Source organism: Perissodus microlepis, chromosome 12, assembly GCF_051167445.1.
Source record: "Perissodus microlepis isolate ML-2025 ecotype Zambia chromosome 12, ASM5116744v1, whole genome shotgun sequence".
In the NCBI taxonomy this organism is placed as follows: domain Eukaryota; kingdom Metazoa; phylum Chordata; class Actinopteri; order Cichliformes; family Cichlidae; genus Perissodus; species Perissodus microlepis.
Window position 1 is genome coordinate 34,634,807 of NC_140472.1, and position 22,237 is coordinate 34,657,043.

General features: G+C 40.7%; 1 protein-coding gene across 2 annotated transcripts in view; it reads left to right on the forward strand.

The window, feature by feature from the left end:
- Nucleotides 1-896: 896 nt before the first annotated feature.
- Nucleotides 897-22,237, forward strand: part of npffr2a (neuropeptide FF receptor 2a) — a 32,386-nt gene continuing 11,045 nt past the window's right edge. The window contains exons 1-3 of one of the 2 annotated variants that reach the window (XM_084945950.1): nucleotides 897-1,131; nucleotides 10,599-10,933; nucleotides 17,776-17,875. In XM_084945950.1, coding sequence (XP_084802076.1) covers nucleotides 10,606-10,933; nucleotides 17,776-17,875 — 428 coding nt within the window. In that variant the 5' untranslated portion in view covers nucleotides 897-1,131; nucleotides 10,599-10,605. Of the gene's footprint in view, nucleotides 1,132-5,414; nucleotides 5,748-10,598; nucleotides 10,934-17,775; nucleotides 17,876-22,237 lie in introns of those variants that run through there. The other variant, XM_084945951.1, reaches the window with a different exon arrangement.

A 22,237-nucleotide genomic window follows, 5' to 3' on the forward strand; every position in this document is an offset into this window, starting at 1 on the left:
TCGTTACACACTTAATCTTCTCTCATTACATTTGCATTCAATTATATGGTTCACAAATAGACCTTTAAAAAAAGCATAACAACACATAAAAATCATAATTTGTTAGTTCTTAATAATCCAAAACAAATGAAATACTGTATGTACATGGATTTCCACTCCACTTCCACAGGACTGGAAAGGCATTTTATTGATAAAATCTGAGGTTATTATTAATTTCTCTGCAGGGAAGTTCAGCCTCAGTCACACAGGTCTAAAGATTAGATGACAACAAAAAATTGGGTGGCAAGTTTCACCTTTCAAAACATGTTGGCTGCAGCATTAAGGCACTTTTACTTTGAAACAAGTGTGCGTCACACTTTTTCTAGTTTCACTATTGCTCGTTGATTAGTTGGTGGGGGCAAGTTTCTGTCTTCAGTGCAAACTATGGGCAACCAAGCAAACTGCTGGCACCCAAAGCAATTGCAAGGTTTTGTTGTGCAGCACCCTCTTGGGGACTGATTTTAGTTAGCACCATTCAGCAACAGACAGCAACCGCTCTCCAACTGGTTGGGGAATAGCCAATTTTCCTAGCGACCAATGGTTGCCAGGGGAGTGCAGACTTAATAAATTCTGGCATCTCAGGGCTTCCATAAATTTGTTGACCGTGGCTTTGAACATTTTTAGAAAACATCCACATGACTATGGGGTGTTGTGTGACGGTTCCTGAGGCTATGTTTTACTGCACAGACCATCTGTGTTCTGCCCCCCACACTTCCACCATCACAGACAATGACATTTAAGAGTCAGCAGCTGGGCGAGATCTGGGCGATATCACTCAACCATTAGCCCGTTCATCCTCATCCTCTAATCCCACCCCTGCGCCCTCGACGTCACAGCATCAAACACGGCTGGATCTGCACAAATCCCACACTTGCGCTCTGAGCGGCCGGCAGAGCGCACCATGTGCCACAAGAAGCGCGCTTTCAGGCGACGCGCTTGAACGTGGATTGGTACGGAGCTGAGTGAGAGAGAGAGACTGGCTTCTTTCTGCTTTTTCTTCGGTTTCATACAAATATGTCTCATTCGGAGAAAAGTAGAAATTTTGACATTTTCTTTAAATGAACGCTGCCCGTTGAGGTGAAAGCAAACAAGGTAGGACAACATCATAAATAACGCAATGGTGAACTTTTTCAGTGTTTGGCAGGGCGACGTGAATCTGTAGAATTAATTTTCAGTAACTTTTACTTATCTTCAAACTGAATCGTTAAAATTGGACAGCGTTTAAAGCTCGTTGGGGCGTGTAGAGGCAGGGAACAAGTGCGCATCCATCTGGCTCTCCGTCCGAACCATTATCACCGCGTTTTTGTCCACTGCCTGACAGGACCCTCTTTGTCCAGGAGCGGTCAGTCATTCAGCTCCTGAAGTCTGCATCCAAGTCCCTCTCGTGTGAGATTTACTGGGAATCTGAAGGAGCGACATTGTGTCCCGATTAACTTTAATGTTTCATTAAGTGATGTGCGCATAATGGTTGCACAGTGTGTTCATGGAGCTGTCTCTGCTCGCCTCGATGCATCAGGCAGAATGCTGCTGGATGGACGCGAACTTAACGAGCTCCTGTGTACGTGTTATCATTAGTGCTGCAGGTGGGACTGAGGATCATGCACAGTCATCACTGGGGACTTTTGGAGCTCCATTAGAATTACATTTGAATTGTTTGATTAGTTAATAAAAAAACGTAACTTCTTTTCACCTTTTTCATTAAAATATAAAATTTAACTGCGTTTGACTCTAATTAATTAACTTCTAAACACGTAATGAGCTCCTCTTGTCTCATGCAGACGAAGATGGAGCATTAAAATCTGAATACAAACGTGCGCAATGCAGCTCTATTAATGCCATTACAATGGCTGCTTTTAATACATGCTTAAAGAATGATGAGAAATGCACAATCTGGGGTTGGTGAAAGATGATGAAGGACTGGATCTGACATTTAAGTTTATTTTAAGCTGCGTGTTTGACAAACATTGGAGAAGGCAAAAGGATCTTATTCGTTTTTGAGCTACATTTTCAGTTACACCCTGGATAAATGCACTGTGATCGCAAGTTCACCAAAAAATGATCAGTGGCATATTAGGGACATGAACACAGTCTGGAATTCCCTTGTGGCTCCCAGCTCATATTAGAGAGACTGAAGGCTGTGATAATGTGACATGCAGTATCAGGTGAAGAGCATGTTTAATGACAGCAGGAGAACCTCCACTGTTTATTGTAATAACTTTATTGTTTAGTGAACATGAGTCAGAGGAGGAAGCTGCTCTGAAAGTGGTCTTCTGCCTGCTAAAGGAGAAGCAGTTATGGTTGGTTAGTGAGATTAGTGTTTAATTAAGAGGTCATGATTAGTTGATTGAATTTTAGAGGGTTTTTTAACATTAAGATGTAAATTTGTTTTTTCACAAAATGTAAATGTTTTAACATGATAACATGTATTGTTGGGCTACTGTGGACCACTTAACACAGTACCTCCCCAGTACGGTAATGTAATTAGTAAAAAACCTTTCAGGATCAGTGACTACAGCAAAGCCTTATTTTAACGCAGATCTTAGTCAGATGACTGAGATGAGGCTCGTTTTGGTGGTCATCTCTTCCCCTTTCATACTTGTGCTGTTGAAATACAGAGAATTACCCAGATAGAAGGATTGATACACTTTTATGTTGAAGTTCAAAAGCTTTTAGCACAAACCAGAACACAAACTGAGAAGTTATTATGTGATTCCTGAGATCTTTATTCCCAACATAACAGTGAAAGCATCTAAAACCATGTTTAGATATTTCCAGCTTACAAATGATTTCCTTTGAAATCCAACAATGTTTCTGACTGAAATTTCATATAGTGGTGCTTTCTTTTACCTGCAGTATATCTGCTGTGGAAGTAATTCACTGAAAGAGGAAGACACTTCAGTTGCACTTTATTTTACAGTTCCCTAGTGAAGTGTCACACAGTGTACCAGCTGCCTCAAACAGAGAAAAACACTCATATACTAACAGATTCAGACACTCTAATTAGAAACTGATCTCCAAAATGTACTTGATTTTGTTGGAGGGTGGGCTGCTTGGAGTCCCGCAGAATTCAGTCGTTTTCGCACTTTTCTCATCGTTATAGGTAATGTGGTGGTTGACAATGTGAACATAGTGTGAAAATATGGCTTCATAGCTGCACAATGAAGCTTTAAAGTGTAGTGTGCATTAGTATGTCCCCACCAATTATACTGAAGGCTCAGCTGCTGTGGGTTAGCACATTAGGACAGTGACACTGAAGTCCTTGAGTGCTTCTGTGTCATATTTTGCTTCTCATATGGAAATTAGCATCCAAGTCTACCATAGCTTGGAGCCTGTAACAAGCATTGTTGCCTCCTGGTCACAAACACTAGCTTGCTGAGTGGGGAAAAGCTCTTTTGCCCTTTTCGGCAACTTTCTTCTCAAAGGTTCCTTAGAGCAAGTGATGTCCTTTTAATATCAGTCCTGGGGTAACTGTGGTGCTTGGAGCCAGTATGTGAGAGATTTAGGAGATTTGTGCAGACCAGTGCACAAGTCCACAGTGTGTAACATGCACAAGGCAACCAAAGGTACTACCTTTTCTAAGGGTTTACAGGTGATAGAGCAGCCCTGATTACGCTGGAGCTTAGTGCTGCTGTTGATACCGTGGATCATAACATTCTTGCCTGAAACACTGGGTTAGCCCTAAGCAGCGAGTTCTTCTCGGTTCAGTTTCCATCTTAAGGATAGAACGTTCTCTGTTTGTCAGATTTTCTCATCCTCTGCTCTCGTCCAGGTTTGTATCTGTTTCCATTTGGTAATATTATTAGGAGGCACAGCATCTCCTTTCTTTTCTATGCTGATGACCTCCAGTTTTATCTTCTACTAGAACCTCAGGATTCCCTACAGCTTCTTATGAATTATTACGAAGATATTAAAGCCTGGATGATTAATAACTTAAAGTTATAACTGAGATCATCATCTTCAGTTCAGCCAAATCTAGAAGTGCTTTTGCAGGCTATTTAAGTCATTTCACCTCATATTTAAAGCCCAATGCAAAAGACCTCGATGCAATTTTTTAAACCCATTTGTTCTCTTGTTAAAAATCATCTTTAAACTCAAATCTTTTTTGGCTTTTCATGATCTGGAAATTCATCCATTCCTTTATTACTTTATGTCTGCTTTTTTGGAGATTCCCGTACCTTGGTGTCACCTGTGTCTTTTAAACACGTTAACAGAGTTCAGCAGCTAGATTTTATTGCTGATTTCTTACATTTCCAATATCACATTTGGAGTAACAAGCCAACAATCTTTGCAGTCACTGCTCCACAGCTATGGAATCACTTAATGCTTGAGATAAAAGGAGAGTCTAGGCTCAAAACCCACCTTTACTCTCTGGCCTTTCCAACCCACTAACCTCTCATTTGTTGTTATATCTGTAACCCTGCTGTCTTCTGGTTGTTGTAGTAGTTATGCATCTGCTACTGAAGGCCACTTAATTCTGTATTTTGCATATCCACTGTTTACTTTACATTGTACAGTGGAACCCCGACTTACGAAATTAATTTGTTCCCGAAGGTCTTTCGTAAGTTGAAAATTTTCGTAAGTCAAAGCACCCGTCGCGCCTTTTGAGTTGAACGATAGGCTATAGGCTAATTGCTAACTAGAACAACAAAACGTTGTTCAAGTGGAACAGCGAAGCGCAATTACGAAAGCCAAGGGGTTGTCACATGATTCGGAAGGCATTCTGGGCATTCCGGGCTCGGCCAATCAGAGCCAGCGGATTTCGTAACACGGGCATTTTGCCGTAACACGGGCAGAAGTATTGCCGTTCAGTGCCTTCGTAACTTGAATTTTTTGTTTAACAGGGTATTAGGTATTAGTCGGGGTTCCACTGTATTTGTATGTATTTTTTAATGTAATTACATTTAATGCAACTGTATTCTTTGCACAGCAATTCAAAAGCTCAATTTTAATTGTGCTTTGTAAATCTGATTTTGTTATATTTGTGAGAGGAAGTAAGAGATGGCCCCTTTTTTAACTTTCGTGGCTGATTACATTTTGCTTTTTAAAAGTTACATCTGCTTATTACAATTTTTTGAGGTTTTTGATTTTCTGAGAACTATAATTCACAGCAGTGGCGGAGCGGGGGGGGTGGCTTACTGGGCTTAAGCCCGGGTTGTTTTGTCAGAAGCCCGGGGTCTTTTGGAGTGTAATTTTTTCATAGTTAGATGCCTGGCTGACACTGTATAAAACAAAAACTACACACAATATTCGAAGCACATAGTGCACACTGTGGGAATTTACGACTGTGCGTAAATCCCCCCTAATATTGGTATGATCCGAGCTCAGGCAGTAAGCGGGGCGGGTCAGCTGCTGCCTGCGAGTGCGCTGTTGGAGAAACGCAGCCAGGCAGAGAGGAGAACTGAAGTTTGACCAGGTACCAAAGCAAATCATTGGTACTGTACAAATAATGTAAATATGACGGTGTATCACGAAAGATATCAAACTGATCACTTGACCCATATTACGTTACTCACTCTTCAAGTGAATCAACAAACGGCGAAATGAAAAGCCGAACAACAACAATGCTGTTTCTTTAGAGAGTCTTAGCTTACATGTGTGTTTATTTCATATTTTCAGTTGTTTCCCTCCACAGCTAAATAAATCGGATTCAGTAATGCACTGATATACAAGAATGGACATAAGGAGCTTCTTTCAAAGAAAAAACTCAGGTAGATGTTATTTTATATATTATGCTTTGTATGTTGTTCAGTATATTTCTATGCAAAACAAGAGGAATTTCAATACACAGCAGTATATTCACAGTTGAAACCAGATATTTAAATACACTTTATGGAAAACACAAGAACATTTTTTTACTGTACAACATCAATTTAGAGTAAACTTGTTTTGTTTTGGATAAATAAATGTTGAAATATCTTTTGAATTAGTTAAATGTCAGAATAAAGAGAGACAGAGCTTCTATTTTTTATCACTTTCATCAAATTTAGGAGCACATATACACTAAGTTTATTGTTAATTAATAAGAAAACTACAGACGATTCCATTCTGAGCTGAAGAAGCTTCTGATAGGTTCGTAGAGTCCATGTGAGTAAATTGGTGGCACAGCTGTGGATGCATATAAGGCAAAACACAGAGGCTGTTTCTTTGAAATGGGAAAATCAAGAGATGTCAACCAAAACACCTGGAAAAGAACTGTGGAGCTCCATAAGTGTGGCTCAATTTTGAATACAATTTGGTGCCATTTACAATTAAGAAATACAGATAGTTTCTCTCTTTACTCTTAAAGTTAACAAATGTGTTTTTTATATTTATTAATCTAAAAAAAAAAAACATTTAGTCTGATTTGATGTTACAATTAAAAAAGTGTTTGTTTTTATCTGAAGAGTGTAAATATCTGGTTTCACCTGTATATTTGATGATTGTCAGCACAAAGAGGGAGAGAGAGGAACAGAGAGGGAGATGGAGAATGAGGACAGAACAGAGATGGAACAAGAGCAGGTGAGACACACATGTTAGTCAAATGGTTGTTTACCAAAAGTATCACCGTATCATAGGTCCTCATGTATCTCGTACCTAGTGTTTCTTTTTAGGTTTGTTATTTTTCAAATTCTACATTTATTAAGTTTTGCAGGCTTGTTTGCACAACAAGGTTAAATAATTATATAAACGTTTCTGAATCTAAATAGTGGACTTTGGTAGAATTAAAAAAACAAGTGTAGTGCAGGTCTATGATGATTTTTAGTGCTACTATCATCTAGTTCTGATTCTGGTTCTGTCTTGGTTAAATCCTAAGTAGTCCTGATTTTGAACTGTTGTAGTCCTGTTGTAATTCTGGATCAGTTCTGGGTCTGGTTGAATTGGGGTTTAGTCCTCGTGTCTTGATGCAGCCCCGACTTTGTTCTGCCTTGCTGCTTAATTAAAAATCTAGTTTAAGGTGTCCTGCATATGTGATATATATTTTTCCCTATATGAAGTCATTCTTTTTTGAACAAAACTCAAAACAGAGCCAATTAATCTTTCAGTCATTTCTACCCCCCCAAAAAAAACAAACAAAAAAAAACCCACATGCATACTGCCCTTTAGGGCTAAGCCCCGGGTGTTTCAAATGTCTGGCTCCGCCTCTGATTCACAGCATACCTAAGAATTTTTATAACAATCTGCAGCAGCTATTAGAACCTGGAATCAAACCTCAGAAAAACCTCAGGTTACTGGACTTTTCAGGTTAACTTTTGTTGATTGATCTAACTGAAAGTGTAGCCAGCTTGCATGAGTCTGTAACTATGTTGCAGTTTAGTTTGCACTGGGCTTTCTATGCGGAGCTGGGCTTTTTTGTGCATTTCAAACAATGGCAACTAACACTGAGGTGATCCACCTGCTGTTGGACTGATTAAATGTTGAATAAGACTTAACATAAAAAAAGGGTTAGAATCGACAGAGTTGGAACTGTGAGAAACAGAAATCAGGATATGGCTACACTGGCAGATTAATGACTATTGCATTAGAATTATAATTTATTTGCAGGCTATTAAATCCTACACTTTTTTGAAAATAATATCTTTGCACAAATCACAGAAATGCAGAGACGGATGAAGAAGAGCTCGATACTTCTATCAAAAAGGTGTTACAGAAACCATCTGTCAACAACACCAAATGTGATACACTTAACTGAAGGGGAATTGTTGATCTTGGGTTCAATGATGCAATTGTAAAAACTGTGATGCATCATAAAGGAGACTCAGAAAATGTGATGGGAGAATGACGGTGATTGAAGGAATCAATTTAAGACATCAGCAAAGCACAGGAAATCAGCTCCAAAGTAATATTGTGTTTTCTTCCATCTAGACTTTCATATTACTCCATGTACGTAACATCCAATCATGACCAGACAGTTCAAATCAGACTTAATGAGCAGGATTCTCAGCAGCTACCCTAATCTGATCCAAATCTCTTCTATATAATTTCTTGAGTAGACGCTATCACAGCTGTTAATTTGCTGTCTGCTTGAAGGCACACGAGTGTGACACTCAGACAGCTGAGAGGAGACTGACTTTTTCATTGGCCCATTTTGTTGTTCACATATAAACAGTAGTTATTTTATTTTTCTTCACGTGTGTCAAATTCACGTGGACCTACTCTTAGAAAAATAGATTAAGTTCTGCACGAGCAGACAGTAAAAAATGAAAGTGGATTGAAAGTGTTAAATTCATAGCTTTTCATTCTAACATCAAACATGATATGAGATACCAGTACAAGGGAGGGAGGCTGTCAAAAGGTTTAAGAGACTGAATAAGCCTGTCAGAGAGAGAAAAAGAAAATCAAAAAAAGCTGAAAGACTGCAGAAAGCACCTCGAGGAGACTGTTGTTGTGAGTAAATAAAACTGAGTTAAATAGAGGCCAACTAGAGTGGATGACATCTAACCAAGGCAAGACCCTTTTTGAGGGGGTAAGCGTGTCACTGTCAACAATATTCTCTGGACAGATGAAACCAGGATGGAGAAAATCATGGCGGAGGAGTTGAACTGGATCGTGATCCACAGCATACCTGTCAAATATGGTGGAGGTGTTATGGCATAAGTATGTATGGTTGCCAGTGGAACTAAGAACGGATGTTTTAACTGCTGATAAAGGTAACAGGATGAAGTGTGAAGTGTACAGGACTATATTCTTAGACAGACTTAGACAAGTGCTGCAGAAGAGTGCATCAGATAGTGCTCACAGCACAAATGGATAATGATCCAAAGTAGACTGCAAAAGCAACCCAAGAGTTTCTCGCAGCAAAGAAATGGCTTCAACCCAGCAGAGCAGGTTTTCAGTTACTGAAGAAAAAACTGAATGCCGAAGGATGTCAGAGTAGAAATGATTAGCCTGTACTTACAACACGTTCACCTTTAAAATGTTTTCGACAGCATACGAACATAAATTCACAATTGAGAGTTTGTTGACTTGGTGGGTAATTTTTTTCTTTGGCATTTTCTTTTTCCCTCAACAACCAATCTCATCTCGTTTTATAAAACACAATCAGACAGCGACAGCAGGATCCCACAACAAGAGCTGCTCCAGTGTGGCAATGCTCGGGCTGAAAAAATGAAGGGGGAAGAAGTGCTCTTTTCAAGTAGCAACACAGATGGAAAATAGGACAGTGAAGTAGTGCGCTGCCGCTGGCACGGGGCCGGTTTGACATGTATTGAAAGAGATGCTGATTTTTATTTATTTTTTTAAAAAGGCTTAAACAAAATGTTGAGGAAAGGTTTGATAATCTCATTTATACCAGAGACTGAAAAGATGGACGCAGCTTGGGGTCTGTAAAGTGAAACAAGTGGTTGTAAAACCAAGTCCAGCTGTTAAGAGGACGACTAGGAAAGCTTAATCCATCAGCTTTTCCAATAACGAGTTTGAGTTGCAAGTTTGCAAGTCTTATTGGACACTTTAATATTTTCATTTTGTACTTCATAATGTACTGATGTACTGAATGCCGACTATACTAAACTACGTTTGAATAATGGCCAATAAACGCACAACAGTAGATAAAAGTTGGACAAGAGTTGGCAGTTCGTCTTGTAATCGGAAGGTTGCCGGTTCGAGCCCCGGCTCCGACAGTCTCGGTCGTTGTGTCCTTGGGGAAGACACTTCACCCGTTGCCTACTGGTGTCTGGTATCATGCAAAACTCGCAGCATTGTTGTAACACAATAAAAACCCAACAAGCTGCACTGATGTGAGAGTGAAAGGAACAAGGTTTCATCACAGATTTCTCTGAACTTTACCATTCAGCTACAAAGGCAGAAAACTTCTCTTGGAAGAGGTGAGGGTATTTCTTTTATTTTAGAGGAGCATTATCTTTCTTCATTTTGATTTCTTCCTTTTCTTGTGTAATGTTACTATAATCTGACAGGATGGTATGCTTTTAAGGTATTTTTGTACTTCTTAATGGGCGCTTTTTTAAAAGATTGGGATTAAAACTTTTTGATAAAGCTTATAGTTAAGGCTGGATCAGGTGACCTGAATCCTCCCTTAGTGATGCTGCAGTAGGTCTAGTCTGCTGGGGGATTCTTCTTCACTCACATCTTTTTTGTTTGTTTGTTTTTTTAAATGCAGCTCTCTGCGTTTAATCATTAGTTACTAATAATCTCTGGCTCTCTTCCACAGTGCGTCTTTTTCCTTTCTTCCTCCCTAACCCCCAAGCAGTTGAGGCAGATGGCTGTCCCTCTCTGAGCCTGGTTCTGCTGGAGGTTTCTTCTTGTTTTTCCTTCCCACTGTCACCAAGTGCTTCCTCATAGGTTCATCTAATTGTTGGGGTTTTCTTTCCAATATTGTAGGCTCATACAGTATGATGCACATTCAGGTGACTGCGACTGTGATTTGGTGCCATGTGAATAAAACTGAAATGATTTACAACATTAGAGAGGGATTCAGCCGTGGTCAACAAACATGTTTTCACCAAAAATCCTTTAACAAACCTACGATTGCAGGATTTTACTTAATACAAAACTAATCTTAAAAAAATAAATAAATACTCCAGTACCTTCTCATTGCACTTTTCTAACGACTTTTCATATTACAGGGTTAAAATGAACGAAGGACTTGAAAACAACTTGACTCAACTGAATGACAACTGGACGTTTTACAACTCCTCCCTGGAGTCTGTCATACCCAGGAGCAACATCACTTATGTTGGATTTTACCTGCACCAGCCATCCACGGCAGCCATCTTCATCGTGTCCTACCTGCTGATTTTCCTCGTGTGCATGGTGGGAAATGGAGTGGTGTGCTTCATCGTGCTGAGGAGCAAAAATATGCGGACTGTTACCAACTTGTTCATCCTAAACCTTGCCGTGAGTGACCTGCTGGTGGGGATTTTCTGCATGCCAACAACGCTTCTTGACAACATAATTACAGGTGAGCAGACAGTAATAGAGGTGTGTTGCTCTTTTGTGCTATCAGTGGCAACACTACCCAAAAACTACCTAGTGAAATTGCATCAAATTCGGTTGAGAGGTTGAGCATGGAGTAGGGAAGTAACTATTACCTTTTAGCACAGAGAGGAATCTCTGCATGTGGATTCTTATAAATTAGATGATTTATTGCTTCTTGCTTCCTGATAACCCAGATAGAGGACAAGCTTCTATTGTGATTAACATCCCAAAAGGCGTATTTAAGCTTCAGTGTGTAGACCGAACAGCAATAATGGACAACAAAATAAAAGGTTCCCAACATGAAAGTTAAAGTCTAATTTCCTTGATGAAAGTTTTGAAGATTATCTGCAGAACTCAGCAAATACTAATGAACATAATCATAACCAGCTACTTAACAGGTTCTGAAGCAGAAAATGACCACTTTTTGGTAGCGATAGAACATCTTAGAAAGATTTGGTATACCCACTGCACACATAAACCTAAATTACAAATGAATGTCAAGGCAGCCGGAGTATGGTAAAATCCAGCCTGACCAGCAACAGCTGAGTCACCGTAGTGGAACCAGATCTGATTCCTGATATCCTGAAACGGCCACCGAGCAGAAGGGTTAGGGTTTTTCTGTCGTCTTCACTTTTGCCCTGTTTTACCAAGACTTGCCTCACATTTCAGTGATCACAAAGAAAATGCTGTATGAAAAAAAGTGTTCTCACCATCTTTTCCAGAGTTCAACCAGCCATTTAGCTTTCTACTGTGAAATCACAGCGACAGAGCTGCTAGCCTCATTAATCCTTTGATTAACCTTGAAATCAAATCCACAGTTTTTCCACTGACCGCAAAGCTGCCTTTGTATGTTGGCTTTGAGTTGTAGTAATGTGGACTACCCAAGTTTTCTGTAGAGCCATCCCTTGCTAAATGAACCTTGTGAGCACTGAGACATGACCCACCGTTTTCTTATCGCCTGTGGTGGTGAAAAACAGAAGAGGCTCAGCAGAGTTGAAATTATGAGCTGAGATGGAGAAACCGGGGCTTTTTCCACATTGTGCTCCAATTCCGTTTGACAGTTGGTTGCTGATGACTCAAATCACACATGAGCAATTTTTAAGGCAAGTGATAGTACCTGGGGGTTCAGATACTGTCTACAGTTACACATTGAAATTAAATGACTAAAATCAGACAATGATTTTATGATAATTTACTCTTGGAAAGTGTTTTCAAATTCCTTTGATTCTGATAATGAAATGACAGTTTCAAACTAAAGCCCACAAGCTTGTGTCTTTTGCTAACAATAAGAATGTCAACTGAGTGACAACGAAATTGCTTTACTCATTTAGAGCAACAATTTTGGATGTATAACGAGAGCGGAATCTGCAATTAGCGATTACAGTTACAGACCAATTATCCACATCTTTCCTCTTTGTAAGAGCAGATATTTGGTATGAAAAAAACCCATTATTGTCTGAATCAAGAGCCAAACCAGACATGTGAACATCCAGCTGGCTGGAATTCTTTGTGTGATTAAATTCCTGCTGCGATGACATAACAATGAATTTAATCCAGAAATGTAAGGGACGGCTTGCACCTACCAGCAGGAAACAGATTCCAGATTAGCTTTCCAGTAGATTATCGCATTAAAAAAAAAAAAAGAGTTTTAGAAAAATCTCTTTCAGTGCGAACCTCTAACCTCAACAGTTCAAGAATACACCAGTGGGTAAGCATTTGCTGCACTATGAATGGCACTGCAACAGCTAAAAATAATAAAAACATTTAATAAAATAAAGCGTGTATGCAATCCCAGTGTCATGCATTAATAAAAGAAACCTAGAGGAGAGACATATCAACGGAGTAGAAATTGAGCTCTGGAATCAACACCTGCCGAGCACAAAATAATAGAAATAACAGGATAATAGTAATAATAGAAAAACATCAGTAAAAATTATTTTGTGATGTAGCTTATTGGAGAGAATGATGATTACCTTTGGCTAATAATAGCAAGATTTTTGCACTTGTGCAACTTGGATATATCCACATCTGCAGGGGAACAAACTTCTTGCACAGAAGAAGCCTAATGTGTAAACACTGAACCCAGGAGATACAAGTATACCGACCCCTGCTCGCCACCTCTCACTGAGGACGACTTTACAGACCGTCTTTAGGACATAGGCTTCAAAACCTGAGCTGTGCGTTGAAGAAAGCATGACTATACAACTGGCATCTCTCAGCCTCGTGCAATAGCTCCAGCTGCTGCTGTTCGAAGTGCCAAGAACCAGTTTGGATCTGACTGCCCAGACCTCCCCCCCTGACAGCTTCCCCATTCATATTGCATCAGACACCAGTGGACCCCCCAGCCAGTAGGAAGGGTGATTGGCAGGGCTGGCCCATGTGGCTGTCTCTGGTTGAGGTCAAGTATGGACCAAACTAAGGTCATCTGCAGAGCACGTCTCCATACAGAAATCTAAAATATTTGATTAGGCTTCATCAGATATGGATTTTAAAAGGATTACACTTGGGTGGGAGGTGCATGCTTATAGCTCATAATTACGTGGGGATCCTGATTGCTTTCCAGAATGCATTAGCCTTTGCAAAGGATGTACCAACCGAGAGCTTTACATTACCTGACTCTCTTATCAGCAAGATTATTGAAAAACTGAAATGTGGATATACCATCTTATTATGTGACACCAACTGTTTTTGATCGCTCCAGAAGGTGATTATGTGAAGATTCTGTCAACATTAAGGTGTCATGGCCATGCAATTTCATGCAATCATGAAATGATAAAGCGGGATAGGAGACATCAAAATGAAGGCCTGGTTCAATAAAGGGAGGAACAAGTGATGACCCCGACCACTAGATGCCCGTTGCAACATTTTGATTTTTTGGGTCTGTTCTGAGAATTCATGAGTGAGTCAGCTTGTCACATTTCATGTTACACAAGATAGGATAACACAAGATGTTTTAGAAAAATATACTCCAGTAAATTCTCTGCAGTTTCTTTAGTGTGTTATGTTGCATGACCTAGTGGAGAGGCCGTGTTAAGAGGGCAAGAAAGATTACCGTCGGCGTCTCCAGCAGATTTTTCATGCCACTGAAGATCCAAACATTTGAGCAAGAAGGGAGCCCAAAGTGAAAAAAGGTTCAAGGTGAGTCAAGCTGCAGTTTGTATGAGGACAAAATGAAAGATTCATTCAGACGCCAGCAGGCCAAAGAGCTTTTGTCACAGAGATGAAAATTGAGCTCTCTCAGCTGGAACGCAAAGGGCTGTGTCAATCATAAAATGGGCAGAGCTCAGCACCAGTCTGCCTGCACTCCATCTTTCAGTGATTTCAGTGTTAGGAAGTAGGATACAGAGAAATTCAGTGGCATTTGGCCAATAAATCACTCCGACATCTCAATTCAGCTCTGCTTTCCATTATTGCGTCAGAACAGATTAGATGCCATTGTAATCTGTCTGTCTGCACATGTTACTCAGGCTGCATGTATGAAAACATGACCTTATGCATAATTTTTTCTCCTTGTAGCATAATAGTTATGTGTTTACAGTGATCGTGTACCGAGCTTCGAGTGCAGCCAAACATGGGCGACCTACAGCTGAACACTGTGATAATGCACGATGCATTCAGGCATCGGAGCCGCTGCCGCTGCTGATACTGCGCTCGTGCGCTGCTCACACCTGTAAAGGCTCTGGGATGTGATGCATATCCTTTTTTGTATGTTAGTTTCAGTTGTCAATGAAAACTCTGGGTGTTTGATTTATATTTAAAATTTCACAAATACCAAAAAGATATATTTCTGTGATAAAATGTGTTGATGAGAGATTGTGGACAAAAGGAGAAAGGCACAATTTAATTTTGTAGGCAATAATTAAAAGTTAGGACAGGGGCCACAAAAACATGAAAAGTAATAATAATACATTTTAAAAAACACACAGTGGAACATCTGATAACTAAGATGTTAATTAGTAGCATTATTTGGAAGAAACAGACATTTCCTGAGAGGTTGCAAATTTAATAGAGACTAGAAGAGGTTCACCACTCTGAAGGACTGCGTGTGCAAACATCTCACTATTATGAAGAATTTTTGGTACATAAACAAGTAAATGTGAGGTTCAGCCTCTCAGGAGCACTCTCTCTGCGATCAGGAAAACAAGTAAAAACTCTAAAATGCAAACAAACAGATGCATAAAGCACATTTTCGAAATGCTGATATCTCCTGGGTGCTCAGCAGCTCAAATCTATGTGAGCTTTCCAAACTACAGCTAAGCCCTCAGAATCAGAATCAGAATCAGCTTTATTTGTCACAAGCAGGTTGCCCTGCAGTGAAATGGGACCCCCCCCGACCTTACACACATAACACAGACATCACATGGGGTTACAAGTCGGAGATCGGTAGCGTTACAGAAAAGAACACTGAAATGTACACAACAACGGGAGGGTACAGTGGCTGAAAACACCTAGAAATGCTGTTAAAAGGAGAGGTGATGCAACCAGAGGTAACTTGCCCCTCATCTCACCTTTCTGAGACATGTTGCTGGCATGAATTTAAAAATGAACATACTAAAATGTGTTTCTGCATTTTTAATTCACATTTTTTCAGCTTTTTTGGAAACGAGACTGGACTTAATGTTAATGGAGGTCAGGGGTCAGGGCTTTAACACAATGAAGTGAAGCAATAAATAAAATGTACAGCTCTCCATTTGACACTGAGACTGTGAAGCTTCCCAACCCCAATGAAAAGCAGTGCGATGACGGTTACAGTTATCTTCTTTCAGCTATAGTGATAAGAGGCTCTTGTTTAGCCCATGAGTGCTCTGAAAAGACTGGACTACTCGCAATCTGCCGCAGTTTCTAAGAAAGCTTTCATCTACAGCCCATGTGATGATGCTCTAGTTCACCGTGATTGATGGTATTGTCATCTGCATCAGTGCTTACTGGCAATTCAAACTATATGAAAGAGGCATCGCAAGAAGATTAAAGACGCCCAAAATCTGCCTGCTCGTCTGCTCAGCACTTGATTGTGAGCAGATTTGGCAGATGCTGTGTAATTTTATATAATAAAATTATTCCTCAAAAATACAACTTGCCTAATAATTCTGCACTCCCTGTATAATATCATTTTGTGAATAGAAATTATTGTAAAAAACTGTAACTGCAGACCTCCAGCAAGAAGGAATTGGTGTTTGAGGATATGTTTTATTATGGAAACAGTAATTAAAAATGACACTAGACCGTGTCTGCTGGTTCTAAATCCAGTATGCGGATGGATGGCAGCTCAGGATATCAGCATATTGTCTGCCTACAAAGAAGAAATTTGATGAAAGTGGGTCTGTCTCTGCCTTATTTAGAGTGTTCTGTTCTGAAAGGGATTTAGAAGCTGAGCGTATTATGTAGACAGCTTGTTAATCTGTTTATTCCTTAAAAAAATGAAAGAAAGGAAGACAAGGAGGTAAACATATACACAGTGAAATAAAAATACGCTTTCAGTCCAGTTATTTCTACCATTATATTTATCTGACATCATCCATGTAAGAGAGCAAACTTCCAGATCGTTGTGCTCCCAGCTGTGCGAGGCTTAATCCTCAAATAATTTACATAGTTCAAAAACAAGAATTGTGAAAAGGTGACTTCCAAATTCCCTCCTCTTTCAAATCCCTTATTCTGTTTCCTAGATATACATTTTTAATATCTTAAACCAGTAACAGAGATATGCCTTATGTTATTATTAGAAACCGGGAACAGTTGGGTTTCTGTCTACTGTAGCAGAAGGCATTTTCCTTGCAGGTGTGCTTTGATAATTTATGTAATACCAGGTTCATTCAAAGTCAAAGAGCCCCCATCAGGTCCCCCAAAATGTAGTAATACTGCTGGTGGGTGGAGATAGAAACACTATTATAAAGTTCCCTGAAAATCTCGTCCTATAAATGTTTTTCTCGTCACTGTTAAATGCCAATATTTTAAAACTCAGATTTAAACTTCACTAGTAAGAACAACACGCTCTGCCAGGAACCCCATGAGGTTTGTTAGTCTCATTCAACCTTCATCTGGTATAACAATTAATTGCATGTGCAGATAAATGGTTCATATCAACATCCTTCTAGCCTGCTGGCCTCTCGGGCGCTTGTTTGTGCAGTTATTTTGAAGCTCCTATATGAATGAACTGGAGAGCGATTCACACGTTTCACTGAATGGTTAAAAGCATTTTCTGCAGATTTTACTAAACTATTCATGCACAAAGAGCTGATTGAGGATTCCTTGAGTACCGTGTTTCTTCTTCCTGTTCACTCTATACTGATGATTGTCTGCAGGCTACACATATTAAACATCAACACTGTAGGTGTTACTGTTGCCAGCATCACTGATTACATATGGTTCCCAATCAAAACACTTGCTTATGGCATAAGACAAATCCCCTCAGCTTCAGCGTACACTGGTGAGTTTGTGGGTGTAGTCTTTGTTTTCTCGTTTCTTATTCTTTTCCAGAATTTATATAATAGGTACTGGAAAACTATCATGCAGAGCAGTCGTGCCTCTCAGGCCTTAGCATACATGGGGGTCACATAATTACATTAGTCCTTCCAGATTAACCGGCAGTGTTTAACACTATGGTCTGGATTATTAAAAGGTTGTTTTGAAAAGTGTTTTCTAAATGGCCTTCTGGCTTTTTCAGAACTCACTGGTTAAATATTTCTTAGAGGAACTGATGGTTTCCTCTGTGTCCCAGAAGTATGCCATTACATGAGAGTCACAGCCTGGGGCTACAGTCATCATGCCAACTGTCACAGTTTGTCGTCTCAGTAGTAAATCAGCTGAGTGCATCTCTCTTGTCAACAGGATGGCCTTTCGGAAGCTTGGTCTGCAAAATGAGCGGCATGGTTCAAGGCATCTCTGTGTCAGCTTCTGTCTTCACGCTCGTTGCTATTGCTGTTGACAGGTAACGTAGATGTATTTTATCTTTTAAGCTGCTTTTGAAAAATATAAAGGTCGCAGCATCTTTTATGCAATTTGTTCAGTATGTGCTTTCCATGAATTTGTGTAATTAAGTACTTTGAAGCCCTGTCATGATTCCTTTTAGTTGTAAGCATCTCTCGTTTGGAATCTGTTTGTACTATTTTTATATTCTCGTCCTCCTTTGTCATCCCTCTCCGTCTCCTCAGTCATGTCATGTTTGGATTTCTTTTTCTATGTCAATTCGATGTTTCTTGTTTCGTGTCAAGTTTGTATATATATCAGTCTGTCACCTGTTCACTTAGTTCCTGTTTAATTTGCCAGTCCCTTGTCTCATGTGCTTTGCGTGTAGCTTTGTTTCACTCTGTCATGCTTCCCCTGATTTAGCTCAGCTGTGTTTCCCCAGATTCCCTCTTGTGTATTTAAGCCTTCAGTTCTCCTGCAGTTCCACCCACAGCTTTATTTAAAACAGTCTTTTAGAGTGAATGATATCATTAAGCTTATGACAAAGCTCAGATGGGTAATAATAATAATAATGGGGTGCCGAGAGAAGAACTGTGGTACTGCATGAGGAAGTCAGAGGTATGTGAGGGGGGCATAGGAAAGACAGTGGTAAGGTGTGAGGAGTGACAGATGGGTTTAAGTTGAGCGTGGGATCGTTTGCAGTAGTGATGGACAGGTTGACAAGTGAGGTTACGCAGGAGTTTCTGTGGACTATGATGTTTGCAGACAACTTTGAGATCTGCAGTGAGAGTTGGAAGCAGATGGAGGAGAATCTGTAGCGGGGAGGTATGCTCTGGAGAGAAGGGGAAGGAAGGTCTGCAGAAGCAAAACAGAATACGTGTGTGAATGAGAGGGAGGCAGAAGGAAAGGTGAACATGTAAGGAGTAAAGATATTGAAGGTGGATGAAATTAAATACCTGGGGTCAAGCATCCAAAGCGATGGGCAGTGCACAAGAGAGGCGAAGAAGAGTGCACAGGCAGGGTGGAGCAGGTGGAGATGAGTGTCAGGGGTGATTTGCTGCTACCCTTCTATCACAAGAGTGAAAGGGAAGGTTTATAAAATGGTAGGAAGACCTGCTGTGGTGATGGCACTGATAAAAAGACAAGAGGTCGAGCTGAAGATAGTAAAACTTAATTTGGAGAGACCAGGAAGGACGGGATTAGAGGGACAGGGGGCTAGCTCAGGTTAAAAAGTATGGAGACAAAGGTAGAGAGGCACGGGTAAGACGGTTTAGGGATGCTGGAGATACTGGACAAAAGATTTTGAATATGAAGCTGCCAGGCAGGAGGAAAAGAGTGAGACTGTGGCAAACGCTAAAAGCAGCAGCCCAAACAAGAAGACGTTGATGACAGTAGGCAAGTAAATGGTAGTGCTCTGATGCAAAGAAACAGGAAAGTGCAGCTTCTGAGTTCTGAGATAATTTTATGGGGATTATCAAAATTCCCATAAAATCCCCTTGTTTCTATACTTTCTGCAGCCCATCTGGCCTGAGTTGGGCACCCTGCTGGCCCCAAACACCACAGATAGCTGACATACATCTATTTGTGTCCTCTAATCGAGGATTACACGCATGTCAGTGACGGAAAGAGTAGATCCTGTCTCCTCTTATCTCGTGTGTGCAGAAATGCACCTAAGCCATCACAGTTAGTTACGTCCCAGCCTCTTGGTGAGTGTTACAGGAGATTTGTACCATTGCAGTAACAGAGTGCATGGGCTGAACAACTACTGAGCAAACAGAGAACCTTTGTCTTCATCCGGTCGTCCTTCTCTCACCAGTCAGGGCAGATGGCCCCGCCCCCCCCTGAGCCTGGTTCTGCCGGGAGTTTTTCCTTCCCACTGTCGCCAAAGTGCTGCTCATAGGGGGTCATATGATTGTTGGCAGTGCGGCAGTGTTTCCCAACCTTTTGGAGCCACGGCACATATTTCACATTAGAAAAATCACACGGCACACCACCAAACAAAAGTGTCACAAGAAGCATATTGATCATTTTTCACCAGGCACAGTGGAATTGGCTCGGTTTGTCCCCAGTGTACCTTTTTTTGCTTTCTTCTGACCACTACTCCTGCCTTCATCTGGGTGAGAATTTTCTCCAGGACCCAGGTCGGATTGACCACTTTTCCTTTTCAAATATGTATCTATTGCTATTACATGCTGCGTTATCTCACTCACAGCATGACATAATTTCTTCTTTGTCTTCTGTTTTACTGGCGGTTGGCAACCCATTTAATAAGAGCAGGTAGTTGTGCTGCCCTCTAGTGGAAGAGAATGTAGTTGTTACTCACACCGATCGCTTAGAGTACTAATCAGGTGGAACTGGATACGGAGCATCTGTCAGCTAAAGGAGGAAAGATTTTCTCTTGGGTGCAAAAAGAGACCAAAAACAATCCTTAAAACTGCCTGTAGTGCAGGGTTCTTCATAATGCTTGAAGTTGGAGAATATTGGACTGCAGGCTTAGATCACAGAGACACGTCTGTAAAACACTGCCAGTCTTACTTAGCCATAAGTGGCGGCTGTGTAAAGAAGCATTTATATTCAAATTTTATCTGCTTGTTTCCCTCAAGTGGCAAAAAATAAATAAATTAAAAAACAAAACAACTATCCTGCCCCTTTTTTTCAAATTCAACAAATGTCAGTGAAATCTGTTTTGTGATGTCTTGTTGAGAAAGACATAAGCCGGACAGGCTTGTGCAGCTTTATTATCTTTAACTGGCACATGTCTTCATTTGAATTGCTTCATTGCCGTCCACAAAGATGTCAACAGTTGGATGTTAATCCTGCTTAATCGCTTTACAAACCAAAGCAAGAGGCTTTAGAATCCAGTCTGTCGCCAGCACTCGAGCCCCACAAAAAGCCCCACATCCTAAGTGGAGTTAGAAGGTGTAAATATGAGGGTGACAAAAGCTCTGCATGGTGTAAAATGACAGCGCTGTATATTATCATCTCTCTGTCCTCAGACACTAGACATGCAGCGATATCACTCCATCACTATTTGATATCACTAGAGGCTGTCTGTGCCTCTGGGATGGACAGATTTTGAAATGCTTTGACATACAGAATTGAAAGTCACCTTCAATATCCATCAGCTACATACTTAGAATTAAATTTGAAAGGACAAGGAAACACAGAGCTGTGTGTTGTCACCTTTGTTGTCATTGTTCAGTGAGCCAGTAATCACTCAGTCTCATCTTCTGTGCCTTTACCTTACTGCTGTCACATTACACTGCACTGTGTCATCATGACTAATTTAATACCAAAATATCTTTTCAGTCTACGAGCAATTCATTTTAAACTCCGAGAGTCATGCAGGTTGAAGGTTTGCACAGCATCTCCAGTTGGATTGAAGCTTTTGATTATATGTTGTTGTGTTACTGTGAAGTCAGTGGGCAAGACATCTCAGACAATGGCTGGAGAAAAAGGCACAGAAGAAGAAGCATTAGCATTTTTGAAGTACCCGGCAGTGACATTGTAAACACCGAAAAAGCAGACTGGCCCGGGGGAACTTATTTAGTCACTCGTTTTTCCAGCGCTGCACAGTGACAGGCATCAAGAAAAAAAGGGCTTTACTTCACAATGACATCCACAAAGCAAATTAGCCACACCAAAATAAGTCCAACTGAAACTTTTGAAACACAGTTTGCATGCTTAGACACAATGCAGCTGACATGACTGTGAGATACTGCAAACAAATGGAAAGTGATGGTGTAATGTTTGCATGGAGAGGTGAGAACACGACCATATAAGCTGATTTCTAGATGAATTGTACGCTATAACTATAGCTGGCAAGTGCTCACTTCAGAAGGAGTCAGCACAGAGACTACAAGCCCATTATCATCAATGGAGCTCCAGTGGAGAGGGTGCAGTCCTTCAAGTATCTTGGTGTCCACATCTCCTCAGACCTGACATGGTCTGCCCACATTCAGGTCCAGACCAAAAAGGCTAGGCAGCGCCTGTATCACCTACGACAACTGAGGAAGTTCAGGGTCTCCCCAAAGATCCTCAGGATTTTCTATACAGGCGCTGTGGAGAGCATCCTCACACAGAACATGACATCGTGGTTTGGGAACAGCTGTGTGAAGGACCAAAAAGCTCTCCAGAGAGTGATCCGTACAGCAGAACGCTGCTGCAGGATTGCTCTCCCCCCGCTTCAGGACACCTACACCAGGAGATGCCGGACTAGAGCAGCGCAGATACTGAAGGACCCGTCCCATCCTGGCAACAAACTGTTCCAACTTCTGCAATCTGGTAGAAGGTTCCACATCATCCGGGCAAGGACAGAGAGACTCAAGAGGAGCTTCTATCCCCAAGCCATCCGGGCCCTAAACACACACACACCCGCCCTCTC